This window comes from Scyliorhinus canicula, chromosome 2 (genome assembly GCF_902713615.1).
Source record: "Scyliorhinus canicula chromosome 2, sScyCan1.1, whole genome shotgun sequence".
In the NCBI taxonomy this organism is placed as follows: Eukaryota; Metazoa; Chordata; class Chondrichthyes; order Carcharhiniformes; family Scyliorhinidae; genus Scyliorhinus; species Scyliorhinus canicula.
The window spans coordinates 82,924,713-82,941,528 of NC_052147.1; the positions used below are offsets into that span (position 1 = coordinate 82,924,713).

At 46.8% G+C, this 16,816-nt stretch overlaps 1 protein-coding gene across 3 annotated transcripts in view; it reads right to left on the bottom strand.

Moving 5' to 3' along the window:
• scfd1 (sec1 family domain containing 1) overlaps positions 1–16,816 on the bottom strand; it is a 355,173-nt gene that overhangs the window by 254,899 nt on the left and 83,458 nt on the right. For all 3 annotated transcript variants that reach the window (XM_038781482.1, XM_038781472.1, XM_038781490.1), the window contains 3 exons: positions 10,184–10,273; positions 9,530–9,585; positions 6,618–6,703 (listed from right to left, as the gene is read on the bottom strand). In XM_038781482.1, the coding sequence (XP_038637410.1) occupies positions 6,618–6,703; positions 9,530–9,585; positions 10,184–10,273 (232 nt within the window). The remainder of the gene's footprint in view (positions 1–6,617; positions 6,704–9,529; positions 9,586–10,183; positions 10,274–16,816) is intronic.

Consider the following 16,816-nt stretch of genomic DNA (forward strand, 5'->3'; position numbering starts at 1 on the left):
TCTGATAACTTGATCTCCCTCAGTTCTTCCCTCTCACTAAACCTTTCATTCTCTAACATTTCCGGTATCTGATTTGTGTCCTCTTTTGTGAAGACAGAATCAAAGTACGTATTCAATTGCTCAGCCATTTCTTTGTCCCTTATTATACATTCCCCTGTTTCTGTCTGTAGGGGGCCTACATTTATCTTCACCAATCTCTTTCTCTTCACATATCTATAGAAACTCTTAGTGTCAGTCCTTATGTTCCCTGCAAGCTTACTTTCGTAATGTACTTTCCCCTTCTTAATCAATCCCTTGGTCCTTCTTTGCTGAATTCTAAACTGCTCCCAATCCTCAGACCAATTACTTTTCTTGGCCAATCTTTATGGTTCTTCCTTGGATCAGATACTATTTCTAATTTGTCAGCCATGGATTCGCCCTTTTACCCCCCTTTGCTTTTGTGCCAGACAGGAATGAACAGTTGCTGCAGGTCCGCCAGGCATTCCTTGAATGTTTGCCATTGCCTATCCACTGTCATCCCTTTAAGTAACTCTCCCCCAATCTATCAAGACCGACTCACACCTCATATCTTCATAGTTTCCTTTATTAGGGATGTCCGGATTTTGGGTGGGTGGGTGGGTGGGGGGGGGGGGGGGGGGGGGGGGTTTGCTAGAGCTGTTGGGAAGGGTTTCAACCAATGTGGCAGGGGGATGGAATCGAATACAGAAAGTCAGAGGGAAGTAAAACGGGGCCAGAAACAAAAAGCAGTAAGGGGAAAAGTGTAAGGCAGAGAAGCCAGTCAAAAATCAAAAAGGGCCACAGTACAGAGTACAGTGACTGAGGAGAGTGTGAAAAGGCAGGTGGCCAATGCAGGATTGAAGGTATTGTACCTAAATGCGCGCAGGATACGGAACAAGGTAAATGAGCTTGTTGCGCACATTGAAATTGACCGGTATGATGTTGTGGGCATCACAGAGACGTGGCTGCAAGGGGATCAGGGCTGGGATCTAAATATCCACGGATATATGCCCTATCGAAAGGACAGGCAGATGGGCAAATGGGGCGGGGTTGCATTGTTCGTAAGGAATTAAGTTCAATCGATATGCAAGCAGCGATATAGGATCAAAAGGCATAGAATCTCTGTGGGTAGAGTTGAGGAATCGCAAAGGTAAAAAGAAAGTGATGGGAGTATGTACAGGCCCCTGAGCAGTAGTCAGGATGTGGGGCAGAAAATAAATCAGAGATAGGAAAGGCATGTAAAAAAGGCAATGTTACGATAATCATGGGGGATTTCAATATGCAGGTGGACTGGGAAAATCAGGTTGGTAGTGGATCCCAAGAAATGGAATGTGTGGAATGTCGAAGAGATGTTTTTTTGCAGCACCTTGTGACAGAGCCTACTAGGGAACAGGTAATTCTGGATTTGGTGATGTGTAATGAGGCAGACTTGATTAGGGAACTTAAGGTGAAGGAACCCTTGGGGAGCAGTGACCACAATATGATAGAATTTACCCTGCAGTTTGAGAGGGAGAAGCTGCAATCAGATGCAACAGTATTACAATTAAATAAGGGTAACTACAAAGACATAAGGGAGGAGCTGGCCAGAGTTGACTGGAGAAGAAGCCTAGCAGGGAAGACAGTGGAACAGCAATGGCAGGAGTTTTTGAGGGTTATTAGGGAGGCACAATAGAAACTCATCTCAAGGAGGAGGAAACATGCTGAGGGGAGGACAAGGCATCCATGGCTGACGACGGATGTCAAGGACAGCATAAAGGCTAAGGAAAAAGCATACAAAGTGGCGAGCATTAGTGGGAAACCAGAGGATTGGGAAGCCTTTAAAAGCGAGCAGAGGACAACTAAAAAAACAATAAGGGGGAGAAGATGAAGTACGAGTGCAAGCTAGTGAGTAATATAAAGGAAGATAGGAAGAGATTTTTTCAATATATAAAAGGTAAGAGAGAGGCAAAAATAGACATTGGACCACTGGAAAATGTGGCTGGAGAAGTAGTAATAGGAAACAAAGAAATGGCAGGTGAACTGAATAGTTACTTTGCATCAGTCTTCACGGTGAAAGACACCAGTGGGATGCCAGAGCTCCAGGAGAACCAGGGGGCAGAGGTGAGTGCAGTGACCATTACTAAGGAGAAGGTTCTGGGGAAACCGAAAGGTCTGAAGATGGATAAGTCACCTGGACCGGATGGACTACACCCCAGGGTGCTAAAGGAGATAGCTAAGGAAATTATGGAGGCATAAGTGATGATCTTTCAGGAATTACTGGAAGCAGGAAGGGTCCCAGAGGACTGGAAGGTGGCTAATGTAACGCCACTGTTCAAGAAGGGAGGGAGGCAGAAGACGGGAAATTATAGGCCGGTTAGCTTGACTTTGGTCATTGGTAAGATTTTAGAGACTGTTATTAAAGATGAGATCACAAAGCACTTGGAAGTGCATGGTAAAATAGGACTGAGTCAGCATGCCTTTGTCAAAGGGAGGTCGTATGACAAATCTGTCAGAGTTCTTTGAGAAGGTAACAAGCAAGTTAGACAAAGGAGAATCAGTGGACGTGATTTATTTAGATTTCCAGAAGGCCTTTGACCAGGTGCCGCATAGGAGACGGTTAAATAAGTTAAGAGGGACAGGTAGTATTGAGGAAGCAAGGACTTTGACAAGCTAGAAGAGTGGGCAATGAAGTGGCAAATGAAATACAATGTGGAAAAGTGTGAGGTTATGCACTTTGGAAGGAGGAATCTAGGCAGAGACTATTTTCTAAATGGGGATATGCTTTGGAAAGCAGACGCACAAATGGACTTGGGACTCCTTGTTCACGATTATCTTAAGGTTAATGTGCAGGTTCAGTCGGCAGTTAAGAAGGCAAATGCAATGTTAGCATTCATGTCAAGAGGGCTAGAATACAAGACCAGGGATGTACTTCTGAGACTGTATAAGGCTCTGGTCAGACCCCATTTGGGGTATGTGAGCAGTTTTGGGCCCCATATCCAAGGAAGGATGTGCTGGCCTTGGAAAGGGTCCAGAGGAGGTTCACAAGAATGATCCTTGGAATGAAGAACTTGTCGTATGAGGAACGTTTGAGGACTCTGGGTCTGTACTCGTTCGAGTTTAGAAAGATGAAAGGGGATCCTATTGAAACGTACAAGATACTGAGAGGCCTGAATCGAGTGGATGTGGAGAGGATGTTTCCACTTGTAGGAAAAACTAAAACCAGAGGACACCATCTCAGATTAAAGGGACGATCCTTTAAAACAGAGATGAGGAGGAATTTTTTCAGCCAGAGGATGGTGAATCTGTGGAACTCTTTGCCGCAGAAGGCTGTGGAGGCCAATTCACGGAGTGTCTTTAAAGCAGAGATCGATATGTTCTTGATTAATAAGGTGATATGGGGCGATGGGGAGAAGGCAGGAGAATGGGGATGAGAGAAATATCAGCCATGGTTGAATGGCGGTGCAGACTCGATGGGCCAAGTGGCCTAATTCTGCTCTTATGTCTTATGGTCTTAAGATTCAGCACCCTAGTCTCCGAATCAACTACTTTGCTCTCCAACTTGATTTTAAAAAATTATATCATATTATGGTCACTCATTCCCAAGGGGTGTTGCACAGCCAGATTGGCAATTATTCCCTTCTCATTACACAGTACCCAGTCTAATATGGCCTGCTCTCTCGTTGGTTCCTCCACATATTGGTCAACAAAACCTTCCGGTATACACTCCAGGAATTCCTCGTCTATGGCATTGTGGCTAATTTGATTTGCCCAAGCTATGTGCAGATAAAAAGGAGATTAAAATTTCCCTGGCTTCTGACTGAAGGGGGCCTACAGTCGTCTGCTGATCTTTTTGTCTTCATATATTTGTAGAATCTGCTACGGTCGGTGCGATTTTACCCTGCTTGATCAAATCTTTTGTCCTCTTTTGTAAATTCTAAAATGCTCCCAAACCTCAGGCTTGCTTTTTTTTCTGGCAATTTTATGTCTCCCCTTTGGATTTAATATCATTTCAAATTTCTCTTGTAAGCCATGGTTGAGCCACCTTTCATAGAATCATAGAATTTTACAACACAGGAGGCCATTCAACCCATCGTGTCTGCACCAGTCCCAGCTTTCCTCTTTAATTTGTCGCCAAACAGGAATGTTTTGTGCGTCAGACAGAAATGAATCATTTTTGCAATTCATGCGCATTTTCTTTGAATATGAACCACTGCCAAAAAAAAATTAGGCAGCATGGTGGCATAGTGGTTTGCACTGCTGCCTCACGGCACCGAGGTCCCAGGTTCGATCCCGGCTTTGGGTCACTGTCCGTGTGGAGTTTGCATATTCTCCTCGTGTTTGCGTGGGTTTCACCCCCCACAACCCAAAGATGCGCAGCGTAGGTTGATTGGCCACGCTAAATTGCCCCTTAATTGGAAAATTGGGTACTCTTAAATTTATAAAAAATTTAAAATAAAATATGAACCACTGCCTATTCACCCGTCAAACACTTTAGTCACGTTACGTAAACTATCCTTGTCAATTTGTACCCCAAACCCTCATAGTTCCCTTTATTTAGATTCAGGACCCTAATTTCAGATTCGACTACTTCAGTCTCCAGCTTAATGAAGGATTCTATCATATTATGATCACTCTTCCCCAAGGGATCCTGCACAAGAAGAGTTAATTCATCTCATCTCATTGCACAGTACCCAGTCTAGAATAGTCTGTTCTCTGGTTAGTTCCTCAGCATATTGGTCGAAAAAACCATCACCAGCGCAGCAGGGTAGCATGGTGGTTAGCATACATGCTTCACAGCTCCAGGGTCCCAGGTTCGATTCCCGGCTGGGTCACTGTCTGTGTGGAGTCTGCACGTCCTCCCCCTGTGTGCGTGGGTTTCCTCCGGGTGCTCCGGTTTCCTCCCACAGTCCAAAGATGTGCGGGTTAGGTGGATTGGCCATGCTAAATTGCCCGTAGTGTCCTAATAAAAGTAAGGTTAAGGGGGGGGGGGTTGTTGGGTTGCGGATATAGGGTGGATACGTGAGTTTGAGTAGGGTGATCATGGCTTGGCACAACATTGAGGGCCGATGGGCCTGTTCTGTGCTGTACTGTTCTATATTCTATATGCGCAGCGCGGTAGTATGGTGGTTAGCATAAATGCTTCACAGCTCCAGGGTCCCAGGTTCTATTCCCGGCTGGGTCACTGTCTGTGCGGAGTCTGCACGTACTCCCCGTGTGTGCGTGGGTTTCCTCCGGGTGCTCCGGTTTCCTCCCACAGTCCAAAGATGTGCGGGTTAGGTGGATTGGCTGTGCTAAATTGCCCGTAGTGTCCTAAAAAGTAAGGTTAAGGGGGGTGTTCTTGGGTTACGGGTATAGGGTGGATACGTGGGTTTGAGTAGGGTGATCATTGCTCGGCACAACATCGAGGGCTGAAGGGCCTGTTCTGTGCTGTACTGTTCTATGTTCTATACCTACACACTCCAGGAAAAGCACCTCCACTATACCATTGCGAGTTTAATTTGTCCAACAAATGTGTAAATTAAAGTCACCCATGATTACAGTTGTATCCTTATGGCATGCATCTCCTATTTCTTGTTTTATATATTCCCTTACATTTCCAGTATTGTTTGAGGACATATATACAACCCCCAATAATGTTTCCTGCCCCTTGGTGTTTCTCACCTCTGCCTATACATGATTTACCGAGACAATATCCTTCCTCACTATGGCATTGATCTCCTCCTTTAATAACAATGCTACCCCACCTCCTTTCCCTTTTTTTCTGTCCTTCCTAAATAATTAACACCCCTGGATGTTCAGTTCCCACCCTTGGTAACCCTGCAACCATGCCTCTGAAATTGCATAATTGCAACTATTTCATAACCACATATCTATTTGCAGTTAATTCATCTACCTTATTACAAATGCTCCACGCATAAGACACAAAGCTTTTAGACTTGTCTTTTTAACGTGGTTAATCCTCTTAGCTATATTTTGCATTGTGGTCCCATTTATTTGATGTCTTTGTTTTTTCCGCCTTAAACTTTTGCTTCTTACACTTCTGTCCTTTGTTTATATTCTTGTTTCTCCCTCCTCAGTATCCCTATCTCTCCCATTCGAGTTTAAACCCTCCCGAACAGCACTAGCAAATACACTCCGGGGCATTGGTCCCCGTCCTCCTTGTAACAGCTCTATCTTCCCAGAACAGATCCCCATGTCCAAAGTTTACAGAAAGTGAAAACAAATGATAAAGCTTGCTTAAATTATGCTCAACTTCAAAGAAGCATTTTTGTATAGCCGGGTTTGGTGGCATGGTGGCAAGCACTGCTGCTTCTTGGTGCCAGGGACCCAAAGTTCAATTCCAGCCTTGCCTGTGTGGAGTATGCACATTCTCCCAGTGCCTGCGGGGGTTTCCTCCGAGTGCTCCAGTTTCCTCCCACAGTCCAAAGGTGTGCAGGTAAGGTGGATTCACCATGCTAAATGGCCCCTCAGTGTCCCGGTTAGGTTATGGGGGTAGGGCGGAGAGAGGACCTTGGTCGAGTGCTCTTTTGAGGGTCGATGCAGACTCGATGGGCTGAATGGCCTCCCTCTGCACTGTAGGGATTCTTTGATTCTATTCTTTGATTGATTTTTGAACACAGAATTAAGTTTACACATGGTACCTGAATTGTCCTCCACCAATACCATCTCCTGTGAAGAGACTATTTCTGGCATCTCGCAGATTTTCTCTCAGCTTCTTATCCAATTTCTAAAATAAAATAAATTGAGTGATTTTCAATTGAAAATTACATCTATACAGGGGCAGGACATAAGGAAATCATTACAAAGCTTCAATACGACAGCTCATATTGATACAACAGCTTACATAGACATTACAGACTGTTGTACATAGAAATAAGGATTTTAACTTCAAATTATAGATTGGGTTGCGTGAAGTATGTCTAAATAGTGAAGGAGCCCTGTATATTGGACCTGATACCTCATTATACTGTGGAAGCAGCAAGCACAGTGACGACAGTTGAGTGTCAGATGAACAATTGATTTAGAAGTGGCCAGTGAATGGATTGGGTGACATTCAGAGGAAGGACTGGGAGGTGTCAGCAGAATAATTGGGGCCTCAAGGAGGGCATCTGAGCAGTGCTTAGAGCATCAGTTTCAGGTTGTCTATTCAAGCTTACTACTTTACAATGGCGAGTACATTTCAAAAGACACTTAATTGCTGTTAAAATTACCACATCTCAAAAGGTATTCAATTGTCTGTAAAGTACTTTACATCCGTGACTACATTTAAAAAGGTATTTAATGTCTCTAAAGTATTTTGGATTTATTGCTGTCAGGAAAGACGGTCAGTCAAATGTCCAGATAGCATCTTCCATGATCTCAGAATGTCCCCAAAGCTCATTACAGTCAATAAATTATTTTTTTCTGAAGTGTGGTCACTATTATAATGTACAAAACATTTTTTTCCTAATCTCTTTATAATGATATATGATAAGCATTGCAAACCAAAGTTACAAAAGGGTTTTGAAGCAGACGACATGCCCTTTATTTTCAGATGCAAAGGGACCAATGCCTGTTTCAAGCATAGGTAAAAGACAGCTCGTTTATTCTTACCCAAATGGTGGATGAAAATGCCTGTGTTTGCTGTCAACGCAGTTTCCACATGGTTGTACCGTCATGATGTCATTGCGAGCGACAGAGTCAATTTGTCGATGACATCTGTGCACAGCACACAGCGGGGGCAACACGGTAGCATGGTGGTTAGCATAAATGCTTCACAGCTCCAGGGTCCCAGGTTCGATTCCCGGCTGGGTCACTGTCTGTGCGGAGTCTGCACGTCCTCCCCGTGTGTGCGTGGGTTTCCTCCGGGTGCTCCGGTTTCTTCCCACAGTCCAAAGATGTGCGGGTTAGGTGGATTGGCCATGCTAAATTGCCCGTAGTGTCCTAAAAAGTAAGGTTAAGGGGGGGTTGTTGGGTTACGGGTATAGGGTGGATATGTGGGTTTGAGTAGGGTGATCATGGCTCGGCACAACATCGAGGGCCGAAGGGCCTGTTCCATGCTGTACTGTTCTACGTTCTACTCCTAATTTCACGTTTTATTTTCAGTGAAGGGACGTATTGTACTTGTCACTCAAATTTAAATTGTCTAATATTGGTTCAGAAATTCCTTATTGGATTCTAATCTTTATCTGATTCATTACAACAAATGTACGAGCAAGCTGTTTTCTTGTGCATCACAAGAGAATGATAGATAAAAGGCAAGCAAGGACAAAATGCAGGATTATTTTCCCTCACAAACTTCAAAATGCCCATTTATTTTCCTTGTTAAACGTGATAACAAAATAAAGTTGCTCGTTTAAGGTTATATAGTTGTTCAAAGCAAGGAATGGGAAAATGAATTATTTCGGAAAATAAGCTCTGGCACAATTATATTATGAAGCAGTGCTTTGAGCTTTGTCTAGTACTGCACTGCTCTCACTGTGCCACATTTGCAGTTACATTGAAGGAAAATAAAACCTCAATATAACAAAAAAGGTGGTTTGAGAAGTGGACTTGTTTCAAATGTACTTGTGGCCATATATCAAAGTCGGACACTGGGGCGAAGAGTCATTGGTTTTCTGCACATGCACGAACCAGTGCGCATAAGCAGACGTGGGGTGGAAGTCATCTTTGCAGCCAACCAGTGTTGGCAGGAGCCACAGTAGTTGTAAATATGCACATGCTTCCCCTCCACCATATAGGTACGACCTGTTACAAATGCCGAGACAGATCTATTTAAATACTGTTAATTTTCAAAGCGAGCTAAAGCTTTCTAAAAAAAAACCAGGCTAGGTTCAAATCAAATGATGCATCCCCAAATTACTGAGACCCAAGTTCTGGAATTCCTATCCTAAAGTTCTCTGACTCTCCACCCCTCATTCTTCCTTGAAGATGCTCCCTAAAATTGATCTCTGATCAAATCTTTTATCATCTGCACCAATATCTCCTTCTATGGCTCAGAATCTATTTTTTGTCTGATTCCGTCCTGTAAATTGTCTTGGATCATTTTATTATGTTAAAGCTGCTATGTAAATTAGAGTTGCTGCTACTGAGAGCCTGTTCAGCAGACTTTCAAAATGAACTGACTGTGCAATCAGGTTTATAAACTTAATATTCGCAGAAGGTTCCTTTTCCTTAATTTTTGCATTCATCAAATTGAGGAATGTTGCAGAAATTATTATTTTGGCACCAACTTTGGACACTAGCTACCAGATCACAAATGTTTTTCCTTGAATATCATGGGATATTTAGCATGTACATGAACAGGAAAACAGGACCTTCGTTTAATATCTCATCCAACACTGTGGTTCTCTCAAAGTCTCTGAATCAACAATCAACTGAAACAACCACACACACTGAATGGATTTCCTTCGATGACTTAAAGAAACAGAACCTTCTAACATCAGATAAAGTGACTTTCACACAACTGATTGCTGTTCATGCAAGTCTTGGAATTGTATATTATGTCTAGTTTCAAAAAGAACCATGAATTTTCTATCATGTAAAGTCAAGGAAAGTAAAATTAATTTCCTACCATTGCTACCATATCAGCTGCATTTCCTCGAGGGCATCGTATAATTGGAACAGCACCTGATGGAAAGAAGATGATCAGACCACATGATCTAAAGTTTGCAAAATTTATTTACTTTTTAAATAAGGAGGTTGACATTTCTTTCAGTTATTTTTCTTCCTGGGTCTCACACCAATCATGCTTTCCTCACTCTGAAATGGACGGCAAAAGTACAGTCAGGCAGTTTCCTCTGGAGAGCCAGTTTATTTATGCCTTACTTCTTATCCATATGCTGTCCATCAAATTTGAAACGCAATGAATGGGAACTGGGTGCGATCATGTCACATTCAATCAGTGTGTGATATAAAATACTGCTTCAAAACTGGGCAACCTAAATTAGTCTTAATCATGCATTTTTATTGCATTTTACTTAGTTGTGTAAACTTTGAACAGTTAAGTTCAACTGACCCAGTGACAGATTCACTTGTCTCCCAATTTCTCAAACACTAGGTTCCATCATATAAGGTTCAATAACAAAAATAACAGAATTTTTGGTAAACTTCTTACTATCTCATTTTATAAAGCAATATTCAAGAAATGCACAAAGCAGGGAATTTTCTTTAAACTGTTTGACATGTTATTCAATATTTCAGCAAGAATTTATTGTGTTGTACTTACCCATTGTAACAAAGAAGCAGAAGAGGCTGTCTACCAGAGTGTCCATAATCATTTCCATTTCACTATCAGTGATATCAGGTCTATTGATTGCTAAAAGCAAGATATGGAGTTATACTTTTTAAGAAAGGCAAGTCATCTGCAAAGAATGACAGGGAGGAGGAAGAAAGGTGAAAGCAGGACAGGGAAGGTAATGGACAGTAGAAGACACAGAAAAATCCCAAGAAAAATAGAAAATCAAGAGGGAAAAGAAAAGGAGGAATTTAAATCAATCACTATCACTGCTGGGAAAACTAACAGGAATCTTAAACAGTGGCGGCAGAGATGTATATGATTGTAATCTTCCAAAATTCCCTCGATTCTGGAAAGCTCCCAGTTGACTGGAAAACTGCAAATTAACAGCCCTATTCAAGGAGGGAGACAGAAAGCAGGAAACTATAGGCCAGTTAGCCTAACGTCTGTCCTTGGGAAAATGCTGGAATCCATCGTTAAGAGAGGTAGTAGCAGCACATTTAGAAAATTATAATACAATCAAGCATTATAATACAATCAAGCATGGTTTTCTGAAAGGGAAGTCATCTTTGACAAATTTATTAACGTTTCTCGAGACAACATCCTTTTCTGTAACAAGCAAAGTGAATAAAAGGGTATCAGGAGAGATTTGGATTTCCAAAAGGCATTCCATTAGGTGCCACATAAAAGGTTAAGACAGAAAGTAAGGAACGCATATTGTTGGAGGTAATATATTACAGCAAGGACAGGTAGTTGGCTAACTAACAGTAAACAGATAGTTGGGATAAATTAGTATTTTCATGTTGGCAAACTGTTAACTTGTGGAGTGTAAAGGGATCAGTGCTGAAGTTTATATTTACAATCTGTATGTCTTGGATGTGGCCAACTTCGCTGATGATACAAAATAGCCTCCTCCTGTTCCTATTTTCTACACTTCTATGCTTTACAGCAGCTGATGCGTAATTAAGGTTCACTTTCCCAATCTCTGCTACACTCAACCAAAGGCCTCGGAAACCCACAAAACTGACGTTTTCTCACCTAGTCCAAGTCAAAAGGTCCAGCGAGAAAACTGCAGTTCCAATCCCATGTGAGTAAAAAGGAGTGGTGTGGCAGTCACTCCTTGGAAGTTCTGGCTCATTCAGTAACTTGAATTTATTTTTAACAATTTATTCTTGATATTTTAAAGTGCAGTAAAGAGTTTTTTAATAATGCACTTGGAGAGGCTAAAACAAAGGCTCTGGAGATGCAATATTCGGAGTGGCTGGGTGAGCTTTAAATGAAACCTGAGAATGTGTCAATAACTGGGTAATGCATGCTTGGCCTAGCTGCATTGGAAAGCACCTTTGATTTTATTCTAAGTAGAGGTGATGGGTGATCCTTCCCAGATATATCTTGATTATAATTTGTGTCAGAGGTCCAATTGTGACTTCCGGTTGTGGCCATGCTTAGCTAGGTCGCACGTACGGCAGCTCCTGCCAGGAATGGACTTTTGGGCCCTTTTGAGGAGCCCCAGCGGCACTTGTACGACAGTTCCCAGTGTGGGAAGGTGATAGTAAGGTTCCCCCAGCACTGTATGGAGTGGAGCGATCAAAAAATTGGTTTTGGAGCAGCGGAGAGAGCGGGGGATGAAAAGCAAGATGGCGGCGGGTGGAGATCAAGCAGCGTGGGCGCAGTGGTTGCGGGAGCAGCAGGAGTTCCTCAAAAACTGCTTTACGGAGCTGAGAGCAGAAATGCTGGCGCCAATGACGGCGTCGATAGAAAAGCTGGTGGAGACCCAGAAGACCCAAGGGGCGGCGATTCGAGAGGTGCGGCAGAAGGCCTCAGAGAACGAGGACAAGTTTTTGGGCGTGGCGGTGAAAGTGGAGGCACTACACAAGAAGTGGTAGAAGAAGTTTGAGGACCTGGAAAACAGGTCGAGGAGCAAGAATCTTCGGATTCTGGGTCTCCCTGAACGAGTGGAGGGGTCTGACGCTGGGACATATGTAGTTACAATGCTCAACACGCTGATGAGCACAGGAGCTTTCCCGAGGCCCCTGGAGCTGGATGGGGCTCATCGCGTCCTGGCAAGGAGGCCCAAAGCCAACGAGCCGCCAAGGGCTGTAGTGGTGAGGTTCAACCGCTTTATGGACAGGGAGTGCGTCCTCAGATGGGCGAAGAAAGAACGGAGCAGCAGGTGGGAGAATACGGAGATCCGTATGTACCAGGACTGGAGTGCGGAGGTGGCCAAGAAGAGGGTTGGTTTTAATCGGGCCAAGGCAGTTGTCCATCGGAAGGGGGTGAAGTTTGGAATGCTGCAGCCAGCGTGATTAGAACATAGAACATAGAACATAGAACAGTACAGCACAGAACAGGCCCTTCAGCCCTCAATGTTGTGCCGAGCCATGATCACCCTACTCAAACCCACATATCCACCCTATACCCATAACCCAACAACCCCCCCTTAACCTTACTTTTATTAGGACACTACGGGCAATTTAGCATGGCCAATCCACCTAACCCGCACATCTTTGGACTGTGGGAGGAAACCGGAGCACCCGGAGGAAACCCACGCACACAGGGGGAGGACGTGCAGACTCCACACAGACAGTGACCCAGCCGGGAATCGAACCTGGGACCCTGGAGCTGTGAAGCATTTATGCTAACCACCATGCTACCCTGCTGAGGTTACGTCTCAGGACCATCACCACTATTTTGAGACGCCAGATGAGGCGTGGACCTTTATTCAGACTGAAAAGTTGGACTCGAGGGTTTGTTGTTGGGGGGGGGGGGGGGTTTCCTGTATTGTGGGGGTGTTCTTCTTCTGGTTTCGGGTTGGGAAGAGGGGACATGGGAAGGGGTGAGTGGATATGACGTGGGGGCTGAGAGAGAGTGTGGGCGCCGGTACTGTAGGCGCAGGTCCCCGCTGATGAAGGGGGGTTGGAGGCCCAGGGTCAGGGAGCTGGGGCGAGGTCGCAGAAAAGGAGCTGCGCCATTGGGGAAGAGGCGGGGCCGGCACGGATGGAAAGCGTGGGCTTTTTCCCGCGTTAAGGAAGGGAGGGGCCGGGGGGGGGGGGGGGGGGGGGGGGGGAGGGCTGGAGGAGAGCGCATATCGGTCAGCAGGGGGAGGTGGGGAGATTCCCACACTGCGGGGTCGTTGGAATGACGGGAGTGGCCAGGGTCAGCAGGAGTCAGTTGACTTACGGGAGTGTAATAGGGGGAGCAGAGTGGCTGGACGGTGGTCTGGCTGGGGGGGGGGGGGGGGGAGACTGGGTTGCTGCTGTATTGGCCAAAGGGGAGCTGGAGGTAGAAGAGGGAGTCGGGGTGGGGGTCCGCCACCTAGGGGAACTGGAGGGTGCGGGAGGCGCGGGCGCGTGGCTGGCCTAAAAAAGGGGATGGCTAGTCGAGTGGGGGGGGGGAGCGGAGCCCCCTGATCCGGCTGATAACATGGAACGTGAGGGGCCTGAATCGGCCAGTCAAGGGGGCCCGGGTGTTCGCTCACTTAAAGAGACTGCAGGCAGACGTGGTCATGCTTCAGGAGACACACTTGAAGGTGACAGATCAGGTCAGGCTGAGAAAGGGATGGGTAGGGCAGGTCTTTCCCTCAGGGCTGGATGCGAAGAATAGAGAGGTTGCGATACTGATGGGGAAGCGGGTGTCGTTTGAGGCGATGAATATCGTGGCGGATAATGGAGGTCGATACGTGATGGTGAGTTGGGTTACAGGGGACGCGGGTGGTACTGGTGAACGTTTTTGCCCCGAATTGGGATGATATCGGATTTATGAAACGTATTTTGAGTCGGATCCATGCATAAAGCCTATTCCCGGATAGATTTCTTTATAATTAGTAGGGCACTAATCCCGAAAGTGGAGGGAACGGAATATTCGGCTATCGCCATCTCGGACCACGCCCCGCATTGGGTAGAGCTGGAGTTGGGGGAGGAGATGGACCAGCGCCCCTTATGGCGCCTCAAGGTGGGACTGTTGGCAGATGTGGAGGTGTGCGGGCGGATCCGGGGGTGTATTCTAAGATACATGGAGGCCAACGATAATGGGAGGTGCAGGTGGGGGTAGTCTGGGAGGCTTTGAAGGCGGTGGTTAGGGGAGAGCTAATTTTCTTAGGGCCCATAGGGAGAAGAGAGAGAGAGGAGGGAGAGGGAGAGATTGGTTGGGGGGGATATGAAGGGTGGACAGGCGCTATGTAGAGGCCCCCCGAGGAGGGGCTGCTTAGGGAGCGACGAAACCTCCAAATGGAATTTGATCTATTGACCACGGGAAAAGCAGAGGCGCAGTGGAGGAAAATGCAGGGGGCGGTATACGAGTATGGGGAGAAGGCAAGCCAGATGCTGGCACATCACCTTCGTAAGAGGGAGGCAGCGAGGGAGATTGGTGGAATTAGAGACAGAGGGGGGAATGTGGTGCGGAGTGCAGTGAGAATAAACAAAGTATTTAGGGACTTCTATGGGGATCTGTATAGGTCTGAGCCCCCGGGGGGTGAGGGATGCGGCGATTCTTGGATCAGCTGAAGTTCCCGAGGGTGGAGGAGGAGCAGGTGGCTGGTTTGGAGGCACCGATTGGGCTGGAGGAGCTGGTTAGGGGATTGGGGAGCATGCAGGCGGGGAAGGCTCCGGGACCGGACGGGTTCCCAGTTGAATTTTATAGAAAGTATGTGGACCTGCTGGGCCCGTTGCTGGTGAGAACTTTTAATGAGGCGAGGGAGGAGGGCACCCTGGTCCCGACAATGTCCCAGGCACTGATCTCGCTGATTTTGAAGTGGGACAAGGTTCCATTGCAATGTGGATCGTATAGGCCGATTCCGCTCCTCAATGTAGACGTTAAGGTATTGCCGAAGGTTCTAGCTACGAGGATTGAGGACTGTGTCCCGGGGTGATCCATGAGGACTAGACGGGGTTTGTGAAGGGCAGGCAGTTAAACACGAATGTGCGGAGGCTCTTAAATGTGAACATGATGCCCTCGGTGGAGGGGAAAGCGGAGGTAGTGGCGGCCATGGACACGGAGAAGGCCTTCAATCGGGTGGAGTGGGAGTATCTCTGGGAAGTGCTGCGGAGGTTTGGGTTCGGGGGAGGTTCATAAGGTGGGTCAGGCTGTTACATAGGGCCCCAGTGGCGAGTGTGGCTACGAACCGGCGGAGGTCGGAGTACTTTAGGTTGTACCGCGGGACGAGGCAGGGGTATCCCTTATCCCCCCTGTTGTTTGCACTGGCAATTGAGCCGCTGGCCATGGCACTGAGGGAGTGAGGGGATGGTGGAGGTTATGCGGATACTTGGGGACTTTTCGGGTTATAAGCTCAATGTGGGGAAGAGTGAGCTCTTTGTGGTGCATGCAGGGGACCAGGGAAGGGGGATAGACGAGCTACCGCTGAAGAGGGCGGAGAGGAGCTTTCGATACCTGGGGATCCAGGTAGCTAGGATCTGGGGGGCCCTGCATAAGCTCAATTTGGCACGGTTGGTGGAACAGATGGAGGAAGATTTCAAGAGATGGGATATGCTGCCACAATCCCTAGCGGGTAGGGTGCAGTTGGTAAGGACGATGGTCCTCCCGAGGTTCCTGTTTGTGTTCCAGTGCCTGCCCATCCTAATCCCCAAGGCTTTTTTAAAAACGGGTAAGCAGGAGCATTATAGGATTCATATGGGCAAATAAGACCCCGAGGGTGAAGAGGGTGTTTTTGGAGTGTAGCAGGGACAGAGGGGGGCTGGCCCTGCTGAATCTATGTGGCTGTTATTGGGCAGCTAATGTGGCGATGATCCGTAAGTGGGTAATGGAGGGAGAGGGGGCGGCGTGGAAGAGGCTAGAGATGGCGTCTTGTGTGGGTACGAGTCTGGGGGTGCTAGTGACGGCACCGTTGCCGCTCCCGCCGACAAGGTACACCACGAGTCCGGTGGTGGCGGCGGCGACTCTGAAGATCTGGGGGCAGTGAGGCGACATAGGGGCGAGGTGGGGGCCTCGGTCTGGTCCCCGATACGAGAGAACCACAGGTTTGTTCCGGGTAGGATAGATGGAGGGTTTCTGAGCTGGAATCGGACAGGGATTAAAAGAATGGGGGACCTATTCATCGATGGGACTCTTGCGAGCCTAGGGGCGCGAGAGGAGGTATTTGGGTTACCTCCCGGGAATGCTTTTAGGTACATGCAAGTGAGGGCATTTGTGAGATGGCAGGTGAGGGAATTTCCACTGCTCCCAGCACAAAGGGTTCAGGACAGGGCGATTTCGGGCATCTGGGTTGGAGACGGCAAGATCTCGGCGATCTATCAGGAACTGCAGGAAGTGGAGGAGGCCTCGGTGGAGAAGTTAAAGGGCAAGTGGGAGGAGGAGCTCGGGGAGGAGCTGGATGAGGATCTGTGGGCTGATGCCCTGAGTAAAGTTAATTCCTCCTCCTCTTGCGCCAGGCTCAGCCTAATACAGTTCAAAGTTGTTCACAAGGGAGCATATGACGGGGGCGAGGACGAGTAGGTTTTTTGGGGTGGTGGACAGGTGTGGGAGCTGCTTGGCGAGCCCAGCAAATCACGCGCATATGTTCTGGACGTGCCTGGTGCTGGAGGGATTCTGGAGGGACTTTGCGAGGACTATGTCCAAAGTGGTGAACAACCGGGTCAAGCCGAGCTGAGGGATAGCATTATTCGGGGTATC